General features: G+C 54.9%; 9 protein-coding genes across 9 annotated transcripts; 5 read left to right on the plus strand and 4 right to left on the minus strand.

Moving 5' to 3' along the window:
* Nucleotides 1-26: 26 nt before the first annotated feature.
* Nucleotides 27-2,666, minus strand: CLUP02_16710 (GDP/GTP exchange factor; the record flags this gene model as incomplete). The annotated part of the gene is made up of 6 exons (XM_049295628.1): nucleotides 27-175; nucleotides 210-386; nucleotides 446-503; nucleotides 544-824; nucleotides 876-1,473; nucleotides 1,524-2,666. 6 exons carry the CDS (start codon nucleotides 2,664-2,666, stop codon nucleotides 27-29), a joined length of 2,406 nt encoding a protein of 801 aa, XP_049152775.1.
* Nucleotides 2,667-4,011: 1,345 nt separating this feature from the next.
* On the minus strand, nucleotides 4,012-4,317 carry CLUP02_16711 (uncharacterized protein; the record flags this gene model as incomplete). Its single annotated transcript, XM_049295629.1, has 1 exon — nucleotides 4,012-4,317. One exon carries the CDS (start codon nucleotides 4,315-4,317, stop codon nucleotides 4,012-4,014), a length of 306 nt encoding a protein of 101 aa, XP_049152776.1.
* Nucleotides 4,318-4,813: 496 nt separating this feature from the next.
* Nucleotides 4,814-5,355, minus strand: CLUP02_16712 (uncharacterized protein; the record flags this gene model as incomplete). The annotated part of the gene is made up of 3 exons (XM_049295630.1): nucleotides 4,814-4,893; nucleotides 4,950-5,147; nucleotides 5,301-5,355. The coding sequence occupies 3 exons, from the start codon at nucleotides 5,353-5,355 to the stop codon at nucleotides 4,814-4,816; spliced, it is 333 nt and encodes a 110-aa protein (XP_049152777.1).
* Nucleotides 5,356-7,113: 1,758 nt separating this feature from the next.
* CLUP02_16713 (uncharacterized protein) lies at nucleotides 7,114-8,586 on the plus strand (the record flags this gene model as incomplete). Its single annotated transcript, XM_049295631.1, has 1 exon — nucleotides 7,114-8,586. The coding sequence occupies one exon, from the start codon at nucleotides 7,114-7,116 to the stop codon at nucleotides 8,584-8,586; it is 1,473 nt and encodes a 490-aa protein (XP_049152778.1).
* A 111-nt stretch (nucleotides 8,587-8,697) lies between these two features.
* CLUP02_16714 (uncharacterized protein) lies at nucleotides 8,698-9,498 on the plus strand (the record flags this gene model as incomplete). The annotated part of the gene is made up of 2 exons (XM_049295632.1): nucleotides 8,698-8,775; nucleotides 9,244-9,498. 2 exons carry the CDS (start codon nucleotides 8,698-8,700, stop codon nucleotides 9,496-9,498), a joined length of 333 nt encoding a protein of 110 aa, XP_049152779.1.
* A 567-nt stretch (nucleotides 9,499-10,065) lies between these two features.
* On the plus strand, nucleotides 10,066-14,374 carry CLUP02_16715 (GMC oxidoreductase; the record flags this gene model as incomplete). Its single annotated transcript, XM_049295633.1, has 6 exons — nucleotides 10,066-10,325; nucleotides 10,376-11,811; nucleotides 12,027-12,152; nucleotides 12,360-12,494; nucleotides 12,565-12,975; nucleotides 13,038-14,374. The coding sequence occupies 6 exons, from the start codon at nucleotides 10,066-10,068 to the stop codon at nucleotides 14,372-14,374; spliced, it is 3,705 nt and encodes a 1,234-aa protein (XP_049152780.1).
* A 1,534-nt stretch (nucleotides 14,375-15,908) lies between these two features.
* On the plus strand, nucleotides 15,909-18,007 carry CLUP02_16716 (LPXTG-domain-containing protein; the record flags this gene model as incomplete). The annotated part of the gene is made up of 4 exons (XM_049295634.1): nucleotides 15,909-16,076; nucleotides 16,145-16,402; nucleotides 16,466-17,596; nucleotides 17,861-18,007. 4 exons carry the CDS (start codon nucleotides 15,909-15,911, stop codon nucleotides 18,005-18,007), a joined length of 1,704 nt encoding a protein of 567 aa, XP_049152781.1.
* A 1,529-nt stretch (nucleotides 18,008-19,536) lies between these two features.
* On the plus strand, nucleotides 19,537-20,822 carry CLUP02_16717 (HVA22 family TB2/DP1 protein; the record flags this gene model as incomplete). The annotated part of the gene is made up of 3 exons (XM_049295635.1): nucleotides 19,537-19,565; nucleotides 19,723-19,872; nucleotides 19,946-20,822. The coding sequence occupies 3 exons, from the start codon at nucleotides 19,537-19,539 to the stop codon at nucleotides 20,820-20,822; spliced, it is 1,056 nt and encodes a 351-aa protein (XP_049152782.1).
* A 550-nt stretch (nucleotides 20,823-21,372) lies between these two features.
* Nucleotides 21,373-23,683, minus strand: CLUP02_16718 (uncharacterized protein; the record flags this gene model as incomplete). The annotated part of the gene is made up of 7 exons (XM_049295636.1): nucleotides 21,373-21,640; nucleotides 21,742-22,665; nucleotides 22,871-22,935; nucleotides 23,027-23,228; nucleotides 23,309-23,477; nucleotides 23,509-23,588; nucleotides 23,661-23,683. The coding sequence occupies 7 exons, from the start codon at nucleotides 23,681-23,683 to the stop codon at nucleotides 21,373-21,375; spliced, it is 1,731 nt and encodes a 576-aa protein (XP_049152783.1).
* Between the last annotated feature and the right edge of the window lie 31 nt (nucleotides 23,684-23,714).

Consider the following 23,714-nt stretch of genomic DNA (forward strand, 5'->3'; position numbering starts at 1 on the left):
ATAACTTCTCGAGACCAAGCATAGTATTACAGGAGACTATCGTCAGTCTCCATAGCCAAACAGCCTCCGCGGCGGTCGCGATCCTCCGCTAGGCACACAATAGGAGGGGCCTTGTCGAGCAGAAAATCCTCGTTGGTATCATAAGTTTGACTCCCCTTCGAGGCCGTTTCTATACCTGCCCATCCGTTCATGCCGAGTCGAAGCCTCACTGCCGCTCTCGTCCAGAAAAAATCTATTAGTCCGCTCAGGGGACATTGGAGAAAAAACCGGAAACTCGTCAAAATCAGATTGTTGCACGAATGTATCGTACCGCGAGTGAAAATGGCTCATGCTGAGAATGAACCAAAGGAAAAAGCATCGCGACTGGAATTGGTATGCCGCCTCGGCTCATGTATGGAGTCCACCTCTTATTTCTGGTGATTGCGGCGCTTGCTCGTTCATCAACCGTGTTCTTGTAGAAGCCAGTCGTATCCGCTTGCTGTTATTTGGAACTCGCCGCCGCGCTGTCAAGGTTCAACCTTTTCTCTAAGAGACTTAGAAAACAGGTCTGAAACCACCGGTGGCTGGTTGGGGCGCGAAGCCGTTGACCTTGGGAACGTCGGCAACACCTCCCAGGATAGAGTACTGGCCACCGGCGCCAGCGAAGACGAGCTTCTTACCGCGGACAGCGGTGTTGTCAATGGTGGTCGGGGTCTCGATATCCTCAGTCGTGCCCTGACCAGTCTGGTAGTTGGCAGAGAAGCCCCACGAGTGAGCCTCGCCCTTTCCGTCGATGGCAAAGTTGTTGTCGACACCAGCGGCAACGTATACACACTTTGCGATATCTAGTGACTTACGTTAGCGATACTCGGTAAGGAATGGACAGGTGAACTTACCCTCAACAGCAGTAGGCTTAGAGAGAATGCGGGGGTTGTTGCTCTCATCCTTAATGACGCTTTCCGCATCCAGCTCCTCGACAGGAATACCGACCTGGTGGCCATCCAGACGTCCCCAGGTCAAGAGCTTGCCGTCCTCGGTGCAAGCAAGAGAGTGGTGCTCGCCACCAGCAATCTGCTTGATCTTGTAGTTCTTGAGCGACTCGACAATGGTAGGACGCAGAACAACAGCGTCATCCTCGCCAGCACCCATCTCAATACCAGTCTCGGCAAAGTTGTTGAGACCCCAGGCCCAGACGGCACCATCCTTGCCAAGAGCAAAGCTGTGGTAGGATCCGCAAGCAATGCGGTCGACCTTGTTCTTGGGAAGACCCATGCTCTGGGGGATAAGGGAGGAAAGCTTGTTGCGCTCGATGATACGGCGCCCAAGCTGGTTCTGCTGGCCGCAACCCCAGGCGACAACGACACCCTTGTCGTCAAGGGCGAGAATGTGGTTGGAACCGGCAGCAAGGGCCGTGATGTTCTTCAATGTGGGAAGGTAGGCGGGAGTCTTCTGGATCTGGATCTTGTCGGTGAAACCGAGGATACCGTCACTCGACTGGAGAATGTTAGCTACTTATCACCTCATGCTGCGGTTAGATAGCTTACTCTGAATGTGCCCCATCCGTAAACCCTGCCATCCTCAGTCAAGGCGAATGTGGCACTGTCACTGGCAACGACCTGAGTGAACTTGACATCGGGAGCAAAGTTCGTCGCGTCAACGGCGGTGGGCGTGCTCTCGTGGGGGTTGATGCCGGAGTCGTCCTCGTCGTCTTCCTCCTCTTCGGCGTCAGCGTCGCGGAGTCCTCCATCCCAGTTGGTGTCGCGACCAAGAGCGCCCTGGTCGTTGACGCCCCATGTGAGGATCTTGTTGTCCTTGGTCAGAGCAACGACGTGCATGCCACCGCAGGCAACCTGGACAACACCGACGTCCTTGGCATCAAGCTTAGGGTTCAATCTCGGGCGCTTGACATCGACAACCTTCTTGCCGTCAAGCTTCTTGCTGCCGAGACCGAGCTCGCCAGAGGATCCCTCGCCGAATACATACACATCGAGGATCTGGGTCGGCGCAGAGTTGATCTTCTTGCCAATCTTGTGGGGGTGGGCTGGGGGAGGCTTGGGGGCAGCGACAGCGGCCTTCTTGGTAGCCTTCGCAGGCTTGACAGCCTCGGGCTCCTCATCCGCAGACTCTGTCGCCTTGGCCGATTCCGTAGCCTGGCTGTCGACCTCAGCAGTGTCGGTCTTTGACTTCTTCGCCTTGGGCTTCTCGTCTTCTGTCGCCTCCTCGCTTGACTTGCGCTTCTTGATATCAGCGGCGGGCTTGGCATCAGTCTTCTTTGCGGCAGCAGTCTTCTTGGGCTCGGCCTTCTTCGCGGCAACCTTCTTTGCGGGCTTCGCGACCTTGGGCTCCTCTTCGGTCTCCTCGGCAGCCACGGCCTTCTTCTTGGGGGCGGCAGCGGTAGTCTTGGTCTTCTTCACAGCAGGCTCTGCTGCCTTCTTGGTGTTCTTCTTGGGGGCAGGCTTCTCGGTCTTCTCGGGCTCCTCGGCCTCGGACGCTTCGACTTCTGATTCCTCCTCGGCGAGCTTGCGCTTCTTGGAGGCGGCAGTCGCGCCATTGGTAGTAGCTTCCTTCTTTCCAGCGGGTTTCGCGGCAGGCTTCTTGGTGATCTCGTTGCCCTTCTTGGCGAGGGAAGTCTTCTTCGGTGCTGCTTTGGGCTCAGCAGCCTTCTTGGGGGCGGCCTTGGGAGGCATGATCGTCAGGTGATGATATGATGTGTGCTTGGCGATAAAACGCGTGTAATGGGATGGGGATTCTGGTCAAATCGAAGGTTTCGCAGAGAACAATTGAAGAATCGATTCTTTGTGATGCGAATTGATGCAATCGAGATGAAGAACTTGAAAAGAAGAGAGTCAGAAGAGGAGGATTATTCTGGGTATGGGGGGAAGAAAGAAATTGTTTCGAGGGTAGGGCGGAAGTGACGCGACCGGAAGGTGCAGCTTTATTTTCTTGGGCTCTGGAATTCTGACCAAGCAGGGGTGGCGCTTTGTGGCTCTCAGCGCGGGCTTAGCTGCGGTGCGCTGCTGGCGGCCCCAGGGCCCAGTACGTAGTAGGTTCGTTCTTTTGCGCAACTGCCTTTTACCTAGTGCGATCCCGGGTGGGTACCTTCCATGGGTACCTGACCTTCTGGGCCGTTTTTTTGCGCAGCTATGGCCCGAGCTCCCGGGGCCGGGTGCAGTTATGTTCCAATGGGAAGCTGCGATCGATGATAGAGCTTCTGACCGCCCGGTCACACCTGCCCTTTTTCTTCCAGTTCTCCGGCAGAAAAGGCAATCGCAATGATTGAGCCCGGCAAGAACAAAAAAAAAAAGATCATTCGAAAAACCCAAGGGTGGGTCCTTCCCTTCCGGTGAGTCGGGGAAACCTCGCGTCATCTGCCGATGCCCCTAGAATCCCCACGCCACGACGACTCGGCTTTCTTTCATTTCTTTGCAATTTGGCGCGAAATTGTGCCCGGCTGGACAAAAGAATCGGCTTCCTATGTTTTGCTTCCGAGATCCATATTGTTGTTTTATAGTGTTTGAGCTCGTCACAATGCGCTGCTGGTCCCGCCAGCCAGCCAATTGCTTATAGCCGCTCAGACAGAGCCGCGTCTTGACAGTCAGTGTGTAAGTCGACGAAGCGCGCTTGCCAGGGCGATTTCCCAGAATTGCCTCAGACCAGACTATATGACATACTCCCTACGATGCGATACTGTCCTCTCCATTGTCCACAGAATCCAAGATGGTGCTCACCTTGATCATCCACAGCATTTCCCGAAAGGTTTCAATCTGGAAGCAACGATGGCGATGCACATAGTGGCCCTAATAATACTACGCTCCAAGCATGGCATCTTGTTTTGCCTTTGGAAACGAAATCAAGTCACCTCCTCATGTCTAACTCGAAAGGTTGTTACGAATGAATGCCATGTTGATTCTCATCGCTAGCTACGGGATGGTATACTTGTTATCGCTGGTGTCTTGGATCCGCGATTCGCTGTCGCCTCGTCTGCACTTCATATCGACACTGCCAATCCTTGGTCTGGTCGGAGTGACTCTCTCAGCGTTTTCCTTTCCTCCTGTTTTTCTTGTTCTTCGGTTTCTTCCCCCTGTTTCCGCCACCGCCTTGCTGAGGCTGAATTGGAGCCGGCGCAGGAGGCTCCTCTACCTCGTCAGACCCCTCCTCCTCGTCGACCTCCTCTATTGTTTCAAGCCTCTCTTTTCTTCCAGATTCCTTGACCTTTCCGGGCTCCAATGGCTTGAGTGGCTCCGCAACCCTGGGCTCAGTCACGAAGAAGCTCAGTACCTTCGAGAAGCCCTTGCCGAAGTAGTTGGCCATGAAGAACGCCGCGAACATGATGAGCATCTTCTAGACGCGTTTCGGATTCGCCAACCACATCCAGAACTTCAGTCGCTCTGTCCAAAGATCCTGGTGCTCTTTCTGCCAACATCTGCAGCGGCCCCAAACTTCTCGCAGCCATCTCTCAACCCGTCCGAACAAAAAGTCGTATACCGGAATAACGACTGGTCGATAGAAGCGCCATACCAAACGGCAGAGCGATACGGTCATAGTTGGGTCATAGGCGAGAAATGCCAGTAGGAGGCAGCAGTAGACGAGCTCCTGGCGTAAAAGATCCGATATCCAGTAAGAAACGTCGAGAATCTGTGTGGTATTCATGTTGACTGTTGGCCAATCCTATCGTCCAGTACCCATTGTGCGCTCCAAAGCAGCCGTGCCATCATAAACCATTAACGCCTTGTCCTCAGTTGTCGAACCCATCGCCGTCGGGCTGCAACACTAATCCCAGAGACCCTTGAACGCCGATCCTAATGCTACGAATAGGTTTGCAGGGGAAGTTAAGTTACTGGCGGGTGGTGAAGTCGATCTCGTGCTCAGATCGGTCATACGTGGTTGTGGCTGCCTTATCACATGTGCAGGCATCTAAGAAGGGTGTTAGCCATCATGCGAACGAGAGAAGAGAAGATCAATGAACATACCTGCGGGACGAGATCCGCAGGAGCAGGTCTCGCCGGATGGCTTAGTGTTCTCTGTGGCGGCACGGTCGCAAGTGCATTCTCCAACGGGGCGGGCTCTGCACGAGCAGCGAGGTCCGGCGACAGCATTCTCGGAGGCGGCCTTGCTGCAGGTGCAGTGGAGGGCAGACTGCTTGCCGCAGGAGCAGGTAGCTTGCTGGGCTGAGGAGCAAGACGGGTTAGCTTGTAAAGTTTTGGTAGTGTCATTGTCGGTTATGGATGGTTTGAGAATGATATTGTGTTCAAGGACGAGAGAGATGTCGAGATGATGTTCAAGTTGAGGGATCGGGGGATCAGTGGATGAGAAGTACATACCACAGACGCACTCGGCGCTCTTGCCGCAGCAGGTGGAAGCCTTGGTGACAGTCATTGTGATTGTTAAGTGGGAAGGTGAGGTTGGTAGAGGGTAGGATAGCAAGTAGAAACTGGTTCTGAATGTAGAAGAAGCCGGGAGCGATGTGAGAGTTGTCTTGGGTTGAATTGGTCTGAATTGAACTGTATCGAATGGAACATCATCCAAAAAGGCAGTCGCAGAGGGGTCCTTTTAAGCATCTGCGATGCAGGGAAGGAGGGGCCGAGTCCCGACGTCACGGTTCCTGGCCATCATGGTGGGTGATCCCTGCACTAGGTCATCAGCTACCCTTCCATTGGCTAGAGATTTCTCTGACCAATGGCAACAGCTTCATTTCCAACAATGTGCCCAGGTTGCATCGGGCCATTTCCATGGCCAGATCCTGCTATGTCAGCCCATGTGTGAACGGTGCAATTGCATGACAGCGGGACGGGTAACTGTCATTTGCGCCCACATCTTTTTTGGTCAGCATTTGACGACGGTGGCACGGTTGGCTCGCGTGGTGTGGCATCCTGGGTTTACACCCTGTGTACAGTACGATTAGCTTTCTCCTCAATGCGGATATGGATCTCTGAGGTTCTATCCGGCAACGCCCGCTGCTAAGCTACCTTACACTGCTTCTGCACCCGTTGGTTGCTTTTAACTTTACTCTCGTACATTGCTTCAATTAACAATCACATATGCTAGCAAGCCATGCGTCATTCTACTGAACCTTTTGGCCGGCTGTGGGGAGGCAAACGCAGCAATTCCTCTAGTTTGAAGGATGCCAAGTTCCCCATGGCTCCAAGAACATATACACCGCTTGCATGCGCCTGCCCGTGTTCAAGCTAGTATATCAAGTCTTGTCGTTGAACGTTGTCTTGGCTTCTGGCCAACGGCAAACGTCACCTCGCAAGAAATAGAATGTTAGCCTTGGCTGTCTCCGTAACATCTCTCGATCCCGTTCTGTGGGTGGGGGCTCCGCTGATGCTTGATCATAATCATGAGCTGTGCCGCTTGCATGTTTTCCCATCAGAGCAACTGCCTGTCTTACTTTTGTGAGAGAGCGGCCGGTGTGCTATGCTTTGTCATGCTGATATATGATGCCATTGCTCGATAATTGCTATCCATAACCACTAAGCTTTCATGAGCAGGCTTGAGTGCTAGTCTTGCTATCATGAGAACACCAGTTGGCGTCGATAGCCAGGCTTCACTGGGAGCAATTCCCACCTGGACTAAGTGAAGGTAAATGGCTCGGGGTGAAATCCGAGTGAATCGTCCAAAAGATGCAATAGACCGTTGCCCCGAGTTCCTGCATACACGTCAACTTCCTTCATGTGCGGACCTTTGCTCCGTTTGCTCCGCCTGATGCGTGATCGAGCACTCGACGAACACTCCTGATGCCCACACCCATCATCTTCCTTCATCTTGGGACCCGAATACGCCTCTGTTTATCCTGGCGTCCGTTTGCTGCCATTCTTTTCAACTTGACCGCCTCGCCTCAGCCTTGGACTTACTTCCCCTCCTTCCAAAATAATCAAGCGGCTCGCAATCTTTTCTGTCTTGGCCTGATTTTTTTATCCTCAAGCTTGCCAGTCACAAAGTGGACTTCAGCAGCCCTACTTCCAGGTACCTTCCAAACTGCAGGGTGTTTGAGATTTCAAATCGTGAGTACCTCACTCTCGCCCCCAACCTGATCAAACCTTCATTTTCTCATCTTCAAACCATCAGATACAGCAAGAAAAGGCATCCATCCCAACATCAGCTCTCACCATCTCTCATCCCTAAAGCTCCAAGATGGTCGTCCCGACTGACCCCAAACTGCTCTCCATTCTCGCCGACAGAGGAGGCGTCAACATCAGACAGCTCGAGGTCGGATACCGTCAATTCGTCGACAAGATGGTTCCCAAAGTCTTGTGGGGAGCCAAACCCTTCAGCATCGACCTCATTCACCCTCCCGAGCCCTTCATCGCCCGCCGCGCCTACAAGCTCACCTTTGACGAGCCTCCCAAGACCGGCATCCCCAAGCAGCTCATCCTCGACGTCAAGTTCGGCCCCAGCCCTATAAACGCTGGCGTCTTTGTCAACATCACCAACCCCGTCGGAAACGTCTCCACGTTTGACACGGCAGGGCGTTGTCAAGAGATCGCTCGCTCTTGGCTCCCCAATCTGGTCCCCCGCGTCATCCGCGTTGGTGTCTATGAGACGGATGATGGCGATGTCGATTACATCGTGACAGAGCACATCCCCAACACAGTGACCCTCGACAAAGTCTGGTCCTCCCTCACTCCTCAGTCGCAGGACCGCATCATGGGCCAGCTCGTCACTGCGCTTGAAACCCTCCAGAAGGAACATGGCTTCTCTGAGAAGGATATTGAAGAGGCGCTCAGGGCCGTCGATCTGTCCGGCAACATCGACTACACCGCCCCCGTCGTCCTCAACGGTCCCAAGACCCCCGAGCCGATTCCCCTGGACCAAATCCCCGCCTGGCCTCCGCAGTTCACCTCGCAGAAGCGCGTCCGCCTCCTTCTCCAGCGCTACGCCAGCGAATTCCGTCCCGCCCGCCACCACTCCCCAGCCACCACCTTTACAGAGCGCAAAGACGGCAGCTTCAACATCAGATTCCCCAGCGCGGATCATCCAATGGACGTCCAGTTTCTCACATGCAGACACATCCAGGAGCTCGGCAGAGCCCTCGTCCTCTGCCACATGGACCTCGAGCCCCGCAACATCCTCGTCAAGCTCGTTGAGCAGCCCACCAGCGATCCCGCCGATGGCAAACCTGAGAAGGAACTCCAGCTGGCTGGCATCGTCTCCTGGCAAAAGGCCACTTTCGCCCCCTTCTCCATGGAGCGAGGTCTTAAGGATGCGCTGCTCGGCTGCCAGTTCAACTCGGACTACGCGTGGTACAGGCTCTTTGTCGAGCGCACCAAGCACCTAATCCCGGATCAATTCTCCAATGCTAACGAGCATGTGTTGGCGGCCATGGTGAGCATGCGCTTCGCTGCTCGTGCGCTGGACTGCAACTACACGACGACAGCCCACCAGCAGCATTTCTATGCCATGGAGAAGATTACCATGACCTCAAACCGGAAGGAAGGATGGGTCAGAATGCCTGGCGCCCAGGACCATGAGTCGCCTTCGGACTCGGAGTACCGAGAGATGGGCAATGGTCTTGTGCGCAAGCTGCTATATAACCACTTTCAGACGATTCCGAGACACAGCTGGCCACAGAGGATTGTGGATGCCTTTGCCCAGTATGATGCTTGAGCTGTCGATTCTTGGACAGTCTTTGTCGTGCCGTGGTCACCGGGGAAAGCTACGTTCTTCTGATGACATTAGGAGTTAGAGAGAAAATCTCTTCACGCTTGGGCAGTGCGAATGTTTGCAGAAGACAACGAAGACTGTCCTCGGCCATCACCTGCTTTGTATCCTGGAAGGAACGTCATCTTTCCGAAAGTACATAGCGCGTGGGACTGATATGGGGGTTATCGGCATTGTATCAGGAGGAGATAAACGCGCCTAGTAGACTAGCAGATAACTAGGTCTAGACAGCCTCTCATTCAATCGATTGTCCATGACATTGCATTTGCACCTTGTTCGTCGCCGTCCTGTGCTCTTGGTTTATTGGTGCCGATTTGACATGGCGGGGCAAGGAGCTGAACATTAGGAGTGAATCTCGTGCTTACTAAGCCAGGTATCTGTTTCATCAGGGGTCAAAGCTCTGTGGACACTCTGAATCCCTTGGTCACACCAAATTGAACCGCTTTCTTCTTGCAATGTCTCTACTCTGAGGCCGCTGTGACTAATATGTTGCTGCAAAGCCAGACAAGGCTGATTATCCCACAGTTCAAAGCTTACCAGATTCTTTCCCATTCATGATAGGCGAGGCAACACCCCCGGCGATGTTGACTCTCGGATGTGAAGGACACTGGATCTCAAATTCATCTTATTCCGATCTTGGAGCGTGGTATGGGAATCTCCCATCTATCTCATGATTGCTTTTATCTTCGGGATGGACGAACCAAACGCATCAGAAGTGTTACAACTGGTCTCTCACCCAAGATGAATTGCCTTCCTACCTTACTCATTGCTTTGCTTGGTGTCAAGCCTAGCTTCAAACCTCAACTCATGCCACAGAATATTCCGGCAACGCCTCTAGTCCTTGGGGCTCTCACTTAGAGATGAGTGTATGGTTTGCTCTGAAAGTATCGCAATATCCTAGAGTGTTCTGTCAAGGTCAGACACAAAGCCCTCTTCCATCGAAACCCAGCGACCAGGTTAAAGATAGAAGGCCCGAGTCCTCAGTCCCCCATGTTACTTATTGTCTCGCGACATCACCAAGGACGGCAGAAGAGGCCAATCGTAATGTTTCCCCGTAGTGCATGAAGTTACACGAGGGTACGCGCAGTGAGCCTCCGGTCCAGCTTTCTCCTCATGTAACTACTTTCAAGGTTCTCTTTCCGCTCTTTTAACGGCCAATGGCATTGGGAAGGAAGGCCTATCCGGCATCTTGCCGCATTCACTTGCCTTTGTCCAGGGACCGTACTTCCTTCCCACTTTCACGTCTGCTTTGTGTATTTCTCTCAATTCTTCAAAGCTGCTCACTTTCTACTTTCGTTGGCCTTTTGCCCTTCAATACTATCTACTCTTTCTCTCATTTCCCCTTCTTTCCCTCCTTTTCTCAAACGTCTTTCCTTCACTCAGTTTGTCGAGGGCACTAGAGGATATGCGATCCATCTAGCAACCATGGCGAAGCTTCGCGGCTTCATGATCTTTCTTTTGATATCAACCATCGCCGACGCAAATCTCGCCACGTTCTGTCACTCTGCTGTCGAGCCATCGTTGACCTCATTCTCGGACGACGGATACTTGCAGACTCTGGCAACGACTCGAGCTCCCCAGGAGCCTGAGAGCGCTCCGGCCGGGAAATTCCTGCTAGAAGAGAAGGCCAGCCAGAAGCAGGATGATATAGCCCTTCACCAGATGTGGGCGAGACAGAACCTCACGTAAGTACAAAGTTCACTGCGCCTAGATTGACGCTAACCATATGGTCTAGACCACCCGTTGAAGCGACAATTCAAGTCACCACCGTCACTGTTGTCCGAACGGTGACTGTCGAGCTTGCTAGCCGAACCGAAGTGATCTGGGCGCCTCTTCAGCAGACCTTGACTTTCATCAATCCCACCCTGGTCTTCGAGACGAATATCGTTACCGCGTCGCAACCTCGAAATATTGCAGTGAGAGACGCGGCAGACGCCATCGCATCGGGTCAAACGGCGATTTCCGAAATATCCTCGACCGACACGCACTATCTTGAAGGTGCTGGCTTCTCATCGCACCGGACTCCTGTTCGGAGGCAGACCCCAGCTTCAATCAATAGGGTTTCCGTAGTCACCATCGAGATCACGACCACAATAGTGGCGAGCGGCACCATCGTCCGCACTGTCACCATCTTCGAACCTACATTCGTTTCTGTGACGAAGACGCCTACTCTGACGTCGACGATCTTTACAACCACGACCCTTCCCATTAAGGATGGAGGTTCCAACTCACCTGCGATCGCACCATCTCCACCGGCTAGCCACAAGGTCATTTCCAGCGATGGCGCTCAGCAGACTCCATCGTTTGTAGGCCTCAAATCTTCTTCTGTCACGGCAACGACGCCAAAAGCCCTTGAACCCACAGAGCTTTCGGTCGTCTCCAACACTATAGGCGCACCCGAGAGCAGTCGCATCCGCTCAGAATTCGATACTCCTCGCAGTACCTTTACATCATCCTCAGTACTTCCGAGTCCATCACCTGTGACCAATGACGGTAACTCAGCGAGGGTTGGGCCCGCAGCGAGCAGTAGTCCCTCTATGAGATCAACTTCGACGACGGCTGTTCCACCCTTTACGGAAACTCTTCTTCCTCCAACTGAGCGCACTGCCAGGCCATCGTTGAGTCCTGGAGTAATCGCAGGCGTCGCTGTAGGCGCAACCTTTGCTCTCACAGCTCTGATCCTGCTATTCCTCTGCATACGTCGACAAAGGTCCAAACGCAGGCGACATCTTCAGTTGAACGAAGACGACCGTTACATGACATCTGCCATAGCTGCTACCGCTATGATGAATCGGCCGACATCTAACGCTGTAGCCTACGATCGACCTTGTCATATGCCGCGAACCGAAGGCAGCAGTGGCAAAAGTTCCGAAGAAGAGCAGGTGCGAATTGTCATTCAGCCCGTCCCCAAGAAAAGAAGCATGAGCAGCGTGCTCTCGGCCATACCAAAGGTTTGGCCTCGACCACCGGGATATACCGGCAAGGCATACAGCTTTTCTGCAGGCGGGAGCGGCGAAACGACTCCAAGGGAGCCGGTAGGATGGAGCGTTGAGAGCGAGTATGGAAGCTCGGGCAATCTGGATGCATCGCGAAGTGGAGGTTATCAGGAAGCCATTGCCTCGAAAGGGCCGGCAGCAACCCACTCCAGAGCAAATGACAGATGCGAGACGGGTTGGATCAGATGAACTAACGCAATGAATGGAGTAGTTATCCCAAGACTAATGACATACGGGTTGTGCCTTCTAGAAGTGTGGAAAGTTCACCGGTCACTTTGAGTAAGATGGGGCTCTTTCGCTCACCGATGCAAATCTTACCCGCAATGCAAAGTGAGATCATACCACAATCGGTACAACCTCCGTCGACGTATCATTACTCCGTTGTGACAGAACTCAGCACACTGCATCTAGTAGCCTATCCCGAGGCCCTGCCCACCGATTCGTATGTCGCACTGCAGAATACAGTTGGGATGTTGCATTGGCACATCACCGGTGCGGGGTTCTTAAATAAGCAAGGTGAGCAGATGTTCATTCAATCATTGTTGGATTGCACCAAAGAATTGGCTTCAACGTACTTAAAGTGTGCGCTTTCCGTCAGACATGGGGAGTTGTTCTGAGGCCGGTCGTCGCTATTCTTCCATGCACGAAGTTCGCCTCCGATTTCCTCAACCACCGGACAGAGCATGGCGTCTAAACTAGTGATTGGACTCCTGTTGGCGACAGCTTCAGTGCTAGGACAACATACTGAGCAGGTCAAGAGAACTTTCGACTCAATCGCTGAGCAGTATGACTTTATCGTAGTTGGGAGCGGAACAAGCGGCCTGGTCGTGGCCAACAGACTGAGCGAAGATCCCGAAAGTGAGTCTCAGCGTCATCAGTAGTCTCAAATCCAACGTATCTGATGCTGATTCACTGTGTGTGCTCTCAGAAACGGTATTAGTCGTCGAATACGGAGACTTTGCCAACACAATCAACGTCACCGTGCCCTACTTTGCAACATACGACCAGTCGGCGCGCCTCTACAACGTGACGTCGGTCCCTCAAACCCATCTTGGTAATCGAACATCTCGCCTTCGTATCGGTGCTGTGGTTGGCGGAGGCTCCACCGTCAACGGAATGGCTTGGGACCGTGGCTCTGAAGCCGACTATGATGCGTGGGAGGCCCTTGGGAACCCCGGTTGGGGCTGGGCGACCCTTTTCAAATATTTCCAAAAGTCGTCTACGTTCGCGCCGCCTGTGGGTGAGTATGTCGAGGAGTACGGGTACGAATGGAGCGAGAATGCGTATGGCGATGGTCCCATTCAGGTCGGGTTTCCTTCGTGGCAGTGGCCAGAGTCTGGTGAGGTGCCCTCTTGACGGAGTCATGTCCCCGCTGATTAATTTGCTAATGTCACCAAAAAGCTCTCATGGCACAAGCATGGGCTCAGGACATCAAAGCGCCCACGTTGAAAGACGGTGCCGACGGTGACAACGTCGGCATTGCATGGCTCCCGCAGAACTCTGGCGGTCCGAACGCGACTCGATCAACCGCTGAGACTGCGTACTTCAATCCAGTCAGCGCCCGCGAGAATCTACATCTGCTTATACGTCACTACGGTGCAGCGATAAGATTTGAGGGCAACACAACAACCGGCATAGTGATTGGCAGCCGTGATGGCTCCGAGACCAAGTTCGTGGAGTCTCGGAACGTGGTGCTCGCCGCGGGCGCAGTCCACACCCCTCAACTACTCCAATTGAGTGGCATTGGGCCTCAGAAGCTGTTGAAGTCATTGGATATTGAGGTTGTGGTTGATTTACCAGGTGTTGGTGCGAACTTCCAGGACCATCCTTCCATCTTCATGGTCTACGATTGTAAGTTGAACAGCCACTTTAGAACTCCTGTCAGAAAGCTCATGTCTCTTTACAAAGTTGCAAACGACACATCTATCAATCCCACCCTCATGAACAACGAAACCTTCTACAACGAGTCCTGGGCAGAGTACGAAGCCAACAGAACCGGGCCACACACACACGCCTGGGGAAACCGCGTCGTCTTCACATCCCTCCAAGACCTCGATCCAGACAACTACCAAGCCATCGCAGACGCCGTCACAACCCAAGACCCGCTGCAATATCTTCCTGAAGTCTACGCCGAGAACCCGGCACTCCTCGAGGGCTTCAACCGCCAGCGTGAGATCCTGAGCCAGAGATTCCGCAATCCAAAGGCAGGCGTCATGGAATTTACCTGGGGCGGCGCGGAATCCGTCCCCGTAGCCCTCCAGAAACCCCTCTCGCGCGGCACAATCACCATCAACAGCACGAACCCGGACCCCGGACCCTCCACCCCAGGCGCCGGCGGCGCACAAGTCGACTTCAACACCCTCTCGAACCCAATCGACACCCTCCTCCTCCTCCGCGCCGTCGCCAAAGCCCGCGCCTTCATGGCGAGTCCCAGCGTCGAGACGCTCGCCGCGGTGGAGATCCTCCCGGGCCCGGGCGTCACCAGCGACGCTGAGATTGAGACCCTCATGCGGGAGTCGTGGCTGTCTTCGAGCCTCGATCACCCGGTCGGCACGGCGGCGATGATGCCGCGGGATCTGGGGGGCGTTGTGGATAGTGGGCTGAGGGTGTATGGCGTTGAGGGGTTGTGGGTTGTGGATGCGAGCGTTATGCCGATGTTGCCTGCGGCGCATACGCAGGCCACCGTGTATGCTGTTGCGGAGTATGCGGCTGATCTTATCAAGGGTGTTGGGAAGTGAGTTGGTGAGGGTGGAAAGACGGGACTAGCAAACTAGCAACAGAAGTCCCGTCTTCTTCACAAGCCACTAGGGTTTGCGTCGTGAATTAAGCTTATTCCAACTTCGAGTGCTCCCATCAGCCGCTCGGATCCACCGAGACCATGGTGCGCGCTGTGTTCACACAAATCGAATGTTCAGTATGACTGGGTCATTGAACAAGAACAGTCTGTCGATGCACGCTTATATCATTGCCAGGTGACCGACCCAAAAGCCTCAGGCCCAGTTAACCTCGCTTCCCCAGCACCCATCCCTCGTCTCCAAGCCTCACAGCCAGCCATCCACTACCAAACGACTCTCACAATGAGCGTCTTTTTCAAAAGTGCATTCACTTTCTTCTTTGCCTTGTCCCTCCGCCCTTTGGGAGTCGCTGCCCAAGCTCAAGCATCCCTCGGAGGAAGCCTACCGGCGCTTTTGGTAGTCGGTACGGGCCGAGATGCTCGTTTACGGGGCTACTTGAGTGCCTACAAGCTGCAATTGAGGGACTCGTATTCCGAGTCTTCTATGAGAAACATTGCGATGGAGATGGTGTAGCGGGTGGGTGGTGTTAGTTGCCCCCTTTACCCTCGTCATCGAGCAAGCCCGTCACGGCTTCGGCCACGATCTCAGACGAATGCTCTTCTCGAGTCGAGGAGACTTGAAGAGAGAGGTCAAAGTAGCGCAATCGATTCCCGCTTCATCGCAAACGCTGACGACACCTGTTGCTTGCCACGACCAGCTATACACATACAATAGATTTCGCGAAGAAAGCAGGCAAACCGCAAAAGTTCAATCTTTGGTAGATTAAGTTTAGTCCAGCCGTTGCCACTAGCAGTGTATCCACAAATTACTCGTCGAACATGAGCCGAGCTAGCTCATCGTTCACTATCGCGATGCGACCTCACCCCCCCCATACAACAAACTTGCATTGGGGCCATTTTCCCTTCTTTCCCACAAGATTCGCCCGAGACATTACTGCAGATTCACAAGAAACCCCACCACGGCTCATAATCGTGGCGAAAAAAATAAATAAAAGATTAGGCAATCGCCAAAACCCCCCCCTTGCTAGCGTTGATCGGATTCCGGTGCGAGGCCCCGGGTGGGGGGCAGCTTGGAACCATGGGAGCAATGGGAGCTTTCTTCAGTGAAAACCATACAAGCACACCAATGGGACGGCGTTGATATCTTGGATACCCTGGAACCAGGTGGTCTCAGGGTCGCATCGCACCACGTACCGAGCATCTCGAGTCGGACTGGTGCGAGAGGGGGGACTGCATGTCTAGTCTAAGTCTGCCGGTCCAGATCGCCTAGTTGTCTTGGCGTGTATCCTTACCTGCATGATGGTATTTACACAGATCGCGCGCACTTTTTCTTGGGTGGTGTTGAAAATGTTTCTTGCGCAGCTATTCTTCTCCTTTTTGATTATTAGTTGACTTGGTCACGGCGGCTTCCTTACTTGAGGTTTCCCGACTTTTTGTAGCATTGAAGGGGGGACTAGTTTCCAGAGAAGGCCGCAATCATGGCAAAAGCGGACCTTGTCGAGATGCAGCAGCAAAAGGGCGGCTACGACGCCGTCAACACGACGAGCTCTCCGGGCAACACAGACGACGGCGCCAAGAACAACCACCACGAGAGCGGCGCCTACCCATACGCGACCGATGGCGGCACGGGCGACTCGACGCTCAGGGTAAGTCACAAGCGCAGTCTTCCTCACCGATGTCACGGACGGCAACTGACACGGGTACTTGCTGCCAGCGTCTCTTCTCCTTTTGGCAGCTCTTGGCCTTTGCCCTGATCTTCATGTCCTCGTGGGAGGTCATGGCGATGGACATGGGAGCGACGTTCTACAACGGCGGACCGCAGACGCTGGCGTGGGGTATTGTTCTCGTCGTCGTCGGCGCCATGGCGCAGGCGCTCTCCATGGCTGAGCTCGCGACCATCCAGCCCATTGCGGGGGCGCAGTACCACTGGACGCATTTCCTTGCGCCGGAGAAGCATCGGCGGTTCATCACGGTATGTCTCTCTCTCTCACCACGCGTTTCCCGGAATCCAGACTGACATCGGCTACCCTCGCAGTGGATGCAGGGCTGGGTAACCTGGTTCGCCTGGGTTTCCGCCCTCGCGGGCTCCGCCGCCTCGGAAGCAAACATCATGATCGGCCTCGTCAGCACAAACTACCCCTCGTACACCTTCCAACCCTGGCACATCACCATGGTCATCATCGCCCAGCTCGTCGCCTGCGCCCTCATCAACATGTACGCCTTCCGCACCATCCCCTGGATGGAGCTCCTGGCGGGCGTCCTGCACGTCGTCCTCTGGCTCGTCTTCGTCGTCGTGCTGTTGACGCTCGCGCCCCGCGCCTCGGCTGAATTTGTCTTCTTCGAGCGCACTGTTTCCTCCGGGTGGACGAATGGCTTTGTGAGCTGGAATATCGGCATGTTGGTCCCCGCGTGGGGGTTCATTGGGTTCGATGGTGTTGTGCACATGGCGGAGGAGACGAAGAAGGCGAAGCAGGCTGCTCCGCGCGCGATGCTGTGGACGATTATCCTGAACGGCGTGCTCTCGTACGGGATCATCCTCGCCATCCTGTTTGGCATGGGCGGCGACCCGGCCACGACGGAGGCGATTCTGAGCTCCGACTACCCCATCATCCCCTTACTCTTCAACGCCGCGGGTCCCGCTGCGGGCACAGCCATGGTCGTCGGCCTCCTCGTCATCACTTTTTGCGTCGTCGCCGCCTCGCTGGCGTCCGTGTCGCGCATAACGTGGGCCTGGGCCCGCGACGGCGGCCTGCCGCGGTACTTTGCCAAGATCCACCCGACGCACCGCGTACCCATCCGGTCCGTCTGGCTGCCGTGCGTCATCGTCACCTGCCTGTCGCTCTTCACGGTGGGCAACAACGCGACGGCGACGGTGTTTTCGGCGTTTACTGCGCTCTCGTCGCTGGGGTTGTATGGCTCGTACATCATCGCCATTTCCTGTATGCTCCACGCCAGGCTGACGGGGCGGATCGGGCATGGATCCGAGTATCAGGTGCAGTATGGCGGGTGGTCGCTGCCCAAGGGTTGGGGCACGCCGGTTAATGTGTATGCGCTGCTGTGGTCGATGTATTTGAGCGTGTGGTTGCCGTTCCCGCAGACGATTCCGGTGACGGGGACGGAGATGAATTATGCGGGGCCGATTTATGTTGTTGTTGTGGTTGGGGCGGTGAGTTTGTGGTTTACGTGGGGGAAGAAGCATTGGCCTGGGTTGAATAAGAGTGCCATTGATAATGTGGTGGCGTATAATTGAGAGTGAGTTGAGATGGGAAAGTCTGGTCCAAACCAGACTTTGTAGATGATGAGTTATTAGACTACTATAGAGCCTCGTGGAGTTGTGCAATTCGACTCAAGTCTTTGATGGAATTCCTGGCATGAAGAGTAGAAATGAGAGTGATGGGTTGCTTGATCTGATGGATCTCAGTGCGATTAGCTTGAGAGACTTGGCAACCGGCGACTCTTCTCGTTGACCGTGTCCTCGATAGATATGGCCAACCTGTTCTCATCTCAGAAAGCCGGTGCCTGGGAATTACACGCGGCCGCGATGACTGGCCGCATCAGGCACCGACGGCCTGGGTAAGAGCATTGCGTACGTGGGCCACGAATGCCACGCTGGCATGAGGTGAGATGTGGCATCTCCCATCGACAACGCGTCCGCATCATACACCAGGACCCGAGTATCTGGCATTTGATCTCGCGATGCTGATGCAACAGACAAGTCCCGGTGAAAGGTGAAGATGGAGCATCCATGAGTGGGTTGTGTCCCAAAGCGGCAAGATGCGGAGAGAAGCGGTAAGGTGGAACAAGGCCCCGATCGTCGGGCGGGACCGAAAGGCGCTAGCAGACGTCACATGGCGCTCAGATTAGGGGGATGCCTGGATGCAAAACACGGTGCCTGTATCGGTCGTGGATGTTGTAGGTATTTGGGTGTACCGGTAGGCTGTACGCAGTAGACGGTAGTCAAGGACTCGTTGTATCTAGAAGCGTTGGATGGAGGGAACATGTTTGCTCGGTGAGTCAAGCCAGGAACCAGACCTTGCTGCGAATGAACACATGTCCATCTATGCCAAACAGGGGCGTTGAAAACGAGGGGACCAGAAGGTCTCGTGAGTATTTAGAGGGCCGTCTCTAACCTCGGTGAGCCTTGTTGGACAGTTCGAAAGACCTCTTTAAGTTGGCTGCCTCGGGACGATGAGATGAGAGCGGTGTCACGAATCAGCAGGTTCCCTGTCTTCATCCCTTCCAATTGTCCGGTTTCAGCTCCCTTCCTCTCCGCAGCTTACCTCATCCGTTGAACGCTCACCGTTATCGGCTTATCGCCTGCCCGAGCTGACACCGACGACAACCTTATCGCACCTTATCCAGCCCCTCGATGACGTCCACCGAGGTACCTCATCGCATTGCATCTCGCTGAAAGCACCAAAGCCAAGATCTCTCACCGGGCGCCCCCCGCCTTACTAGGTACCTTAGGTATTCTACCTTAGTCAAGTTACTTTGGGTATGTAAGGTACCTTTCCCACCTAATGCTATGCGGCAGGTACATTCCCGTTTGACCCTTGGATCCAACGGCAAGTGCCCGTGATGCCCGCTACACCCGCCTGTTTTGTCCTCGTGCTCAGGGACCCCACCTTACCTTGCCCCCCAGCGAGCACCGAGCGCCGGTTGCTGCTTCCGCGTGCTGTCTGCTGTGTAAGCTGCCGTGTACCTTGCCTTACACACCCGTCCGCATCCGCAATCCTGCATCTTCCATCTGCTTGCTCCTCCACAGCTTTTGGTTGAACCCTTTTCTTTCTTTCTTCCATTCTGTCTGTCACTCCGACACTCATTGTCGAGATCCTACCGATACTCACACATTACCTATCAAGCTAGACGGACCTTGCAACCTCAAACGCTACCCCTCGCTGCTCATCCCATACCGTCAGCCCCCCCGCCTGACGTCGGCTTGTGCTCCCTGCGACAGCTGCGCGCGCTGACCGAGCCGTGCAAAGCTACCTGTGCCGACAACACTCTTCCATCTCTTCTTTAGTTCCGAGCAAACCTTCTTCTTCCCTCTTACACCTCTACCTCCTCTCCACCTTGACGACCTTATCGAGCCCTCATATCGCAACCATGTTTGACATATTCGCCCACCTCTTATCGTGAGTTCCCCTCTCCTTCAGGCATGCGCAATGGGGGAACGCCGCCCCTCCATGACATCCATGACACTCTCGGCGCGGCTTGAATTTCTCAACCTTCAGCCTTAGGCCTGCTGGGATACGATGAACCGCTCGACTAACATGATATTCTACCTCACAGCTCCATCGCTTCCTTCCTCTTCCCCCTCTTCGCCTCTTACAAGGCCCTCAAGACCTCCGACCCGGCACAACTGACACCATGGCTCATGTACTGGGTCGTCCTCGCCTGCGCACTCCTCGTCGAGTCCTGGACTGAATGGATCCTTGTCTGGTACGTTTTGACTCGCAGACTGCAACCAACATCCAGCCTCCCTCTTCCGACCAACCACTAACACCAGCCACAGGATCCCCTTCTACGCCTATATCCGCCTCCTGTTCCTCCTCTACCTCGTCCTTCCCCAAACCCAAGGCGCCCGCATCATCTACCAAACCCACGTCCACCCTTTCCTGCAAGACAACGAGGCTCAAATCGAAGAGTTCATCTCCGAGGCCCACGACAAACTGAAAGCCGCCGGCATCGCCTACCTCAAACGCGCAATCGAGCTCATCAAGACAAACGTCCTCGGCCTGCCCCCAGGCGACCCCGAACCCGCGCCCCAGCCCTCCGCTGCAGCCGCTCCTGCCGGCCACCCACCGCAGTCCTACACGCAGTCCCTCCTCGCCCGGTTTAGCGTCCCCGCCGCGCGCTGGGCTCCCGCTGCCGGAACTGGCCACACAGGCGCTGACTTTTACAACCTCCTCGCCGGCGCCTACTCCGCCGCTACCGGTGGGGGACAGCACCAGGACCTGTCCAAGTCCGGCTCCATTATCCCGCCGAACCTCCAGGGTGGCGAGAGGACGAGCTTCATCGCCGCCCAGCGTGAGCGTCTCGCCTTCCTCCTCAAGGCTCTCGAGCGTGAGGAGGCAGCGACGTCATCGTCGGCGCATCCCGAAACTTTTAGCCGCTCCCTGGGGAGCATGCAGCTCGACGGCAGCGAGGAGGAGGAAGTGACGCAGAGACCGCCGAGCGCGCACAGCGGACTCAGCAAATCGCGGAGTGAGACCGATTTCGAAAAGATTGACGCCGAAAGCGGGGCCGAGGACCTCGGTGGCGATGACGAGGACGGATCCGTTAGGCGGAGGCAGACTAGCGGGGGATCGTCGTGGATGCCGTGGGGATGGGGCGCTACACCGACGGCTGAGAATCCCGAGGGTGGATCTAGCTCGGGCGTGCACAAGTGATTGCCGTCCTTCGGATGTGACAACGGCGTTTGTCAGTGGGAAATGGAGTTCTTTGCGCGGCGGTTTATGGTGACTTTTGCATGATTTAGATGTTCGGCTTGGGCGAGGGATATGGAGTCATGGTCGATTTATGATACACCCGAGAGTGGATGTCATTCCGGGACCAGCAAAAGCCTGCGCTCCCGCACGATTCCCAACCAAAGGGGGGCTGAATAGACCTGGGAGTCGCTTTCAACAGCCGACCACCGTTCCTGAGAGAGTGGCCTCTGTCGTGATTGTGTCCTAATGTTTTGATTGACCGCTATGCAAAGGTCTATGCATCTACAGCCCTTACCCCTATCCCGAGGAGGGCCATGATATACGTCTAATATTACAGTTGAGATTCCTACTCTTGCGACCCGTCTTACACATATCCCACCCATCTAGTTTTATTTATACAAGTTTTTTTTATCCATAAGGTCTTTGCGGGCTCGCACGATACCCGTCACATTCCCTAACAGCGCGGAATTGTCCTCTTTCAAGGTTTATCGTCCTTGAGCGCCAGACACTTTTAGTTGGTCTTCTTGTAAGGGTACGCCAGCGGCACGTCCTTGCGCGTCCAGACGAGCTTCTTGCGCTTGGTGGTGACGTGCTCGGCCCAGACCTCGTCGGCGTACTCTCTGCGGAACTGGCGGATGAAGACGGGGTCCCAGAGGTCCGAGGCGACGCCGAGGTCTTTGCAGCAGCGCATGAGGGCGTTTGATTTGCAGCCCTCGACGGCGGAGGGGAGGTTTTCGACGGAGAAGTAGCCGTTTTCGCCCTGGGCTTGGGAGATGAAGCTGTGTGGGTTTGCGGGTTAGCTTTGCTTTGCTTGATGCGACTTCAGGATAGTCCGAGTGGGTTGGGGGGCAAAAGTCCGAGGACATGGAAAAACACGTACCGTCCTTCCGCGATGAGAGCGTATTCTCTGGTGACGACCTTCTCTCCGACGACGACATCGCCCTTGGGTACGAGGCCCCACCCGCCGGGACCAAAGGCCTGGTTGAGGATGCGGCGGTACTTGATCTCGGGGAGGTAGATTATGCCGTCGGGTTTGACCTCGACGTCGGACGGGTTGACGGGTTGGAGGAGGATATCGACTACTTCCTTCGGGAAGCGGGCTGTGCCTAGGCCGTGGTAGGATGTCGACCAGTCTATTGGCTGCTGCTGCTGTTGCTGTTGTTGCCGTGTTTGCTGCTGCGGTGTTTGCTGTTGTTGTGTATCTGAGGGCTGGGTTTGAGGAGGAGGGACATATGCTGGTGCTGTTGGGAACGTTGTCGTCGCGGGCGCGGGTGTGGGTTTAGGTGCTGCTGCTGCTGAGGGGGAAGAGGATGGTTTCGAGGCCTTCGCGGCTGGGGAGGGTGTCTTTCTGGCGTAGCTTGAGGTTGTTGTGCTCTTTGCGGGGGACGGGGCGGCTGCGGTCGCGGAGGCGGCTTTGTAGCGCGAGGTTGTGGCTATGCGCGCGACGGAGGTGAAGGCTGTTGCTGTTGCTGTTCGCGATGCGCGGAGGAGGGGGCGCACGGTGAAGGAGGCCATTGTGGTCTGTCTAGTATGCGACTTTCCGGCTGAGGAGTGAGTGGCGTGGGAATGGGTAGAGTGCGTGTCCGGGTGTAGGGTTGAAGAGCTGTGGGACACGCGCGCGCGCGTGGGAGAAAGGGACGGGCGGGAGAGAGAGAGCGAGAGTGAGGTGGTTGAGGGTTGCGCGGTGTCGATGATGCTCATAGACTCCCGGGGCGGCGTGTAGGATGAAGGAGGACTGATGAATTTGGTCGGCGCGGGTGAATGCGGCGCCCGGGAGGCGGGAGCTTGGGCCACGTTTTTGGAGCTAGAACACTGTGCGAGCGACTTTTTCTGTTCTCGTTGGCGTCAGTCCACTTTAAGCCTGGCAGTGAGTGAGTGAGTGAGACGGTCAACGGGAATGAGATGAGTTGCGATTCGTTTCGTGATGATTTTTAATCTACAGTTGTTGATACAAGTGGTGTACAAGCTTCAGATAGCGGACCAAAGACTCATTCTCGGAGTTGGATCACGCATCCTTTGCGTCCGTCCGGCGATCGTTGCCCTGCTGCTTCCAACAGCTCTTGAAATGCTCCATCTAAGATAGTATCAACCATTGTCAGCTTTAGTTCATCATGTACCTCATTGCAGCGCGAGACAAGAAGAACATTCGGAGGAAGCAGACATACCTCGGCCGTACACTGCCGCCAGTCCTTCTTCTCGAAATAGCAATCTGTCAACTTGGCATTCTCGTCTACAGAGACAACCAAGGTGGATTCCAAAGTTAGCGCCGTGATCCAACTGTCTGTTCGCGATCTTTTCCGCTGCGATCCGGAGAGAGAGGGGAGTCGTTGCGTACCTGCGCAACCCGTGCTGAAGATGCGCTTGTCCCTGCATGGTTTTGTTAGCCTTTACTTCTTGTTTACTTGTCTCTCTCTGCTCGTTTTCCTCGTCTACTTATGCCTTTCTACATCGTGAGCAACATCAATTTGCCGTATGAGACAAGACAAACTCGACGAGTTGAGAAGAGCAGAAGAAAGGTCCATTCTACGTACCAGTCATCAGGCTCGTCATCTTCTGTCGACGACTTCTTCGCCGTGTCGCTCTCCTGCTTGGACATCTTCTTTATTCGTCTTCCTCCTCAGAGTCAATTGTAGGTCGTTGAGCAGACGTTGTTGTCGTCTTGTGTCGGCGATTGAATTGTTTTGCAAGGTGCGAAGTGAGTTCTCATTCGAAGTAGCACCGCCGGAACTTTGTTAGGGGTCCCAAGACAGTGCCCAACCAAACCCCGAAGCTACAACGACGCTCGCTACTGGAACTCACTCACTCAACACCTTAAGACTCATCTCATCCCTCATCGCCCTCACTCACAGACTC

The sequence above is a fragment of the Colletotrichum lupini genome, chromosome 9 (genome assembly GCF_023278565.1).
Source record: "Colletotrichum lupini chromosome 9, complete sequence".
Taxonomy (NCBI): Eukaryota; Fungi; Ascomycota; class Sordariomycetes; order Glomerellales; family Glomerellaceae; genus Colletotrichum; species Colletotrichum lupini.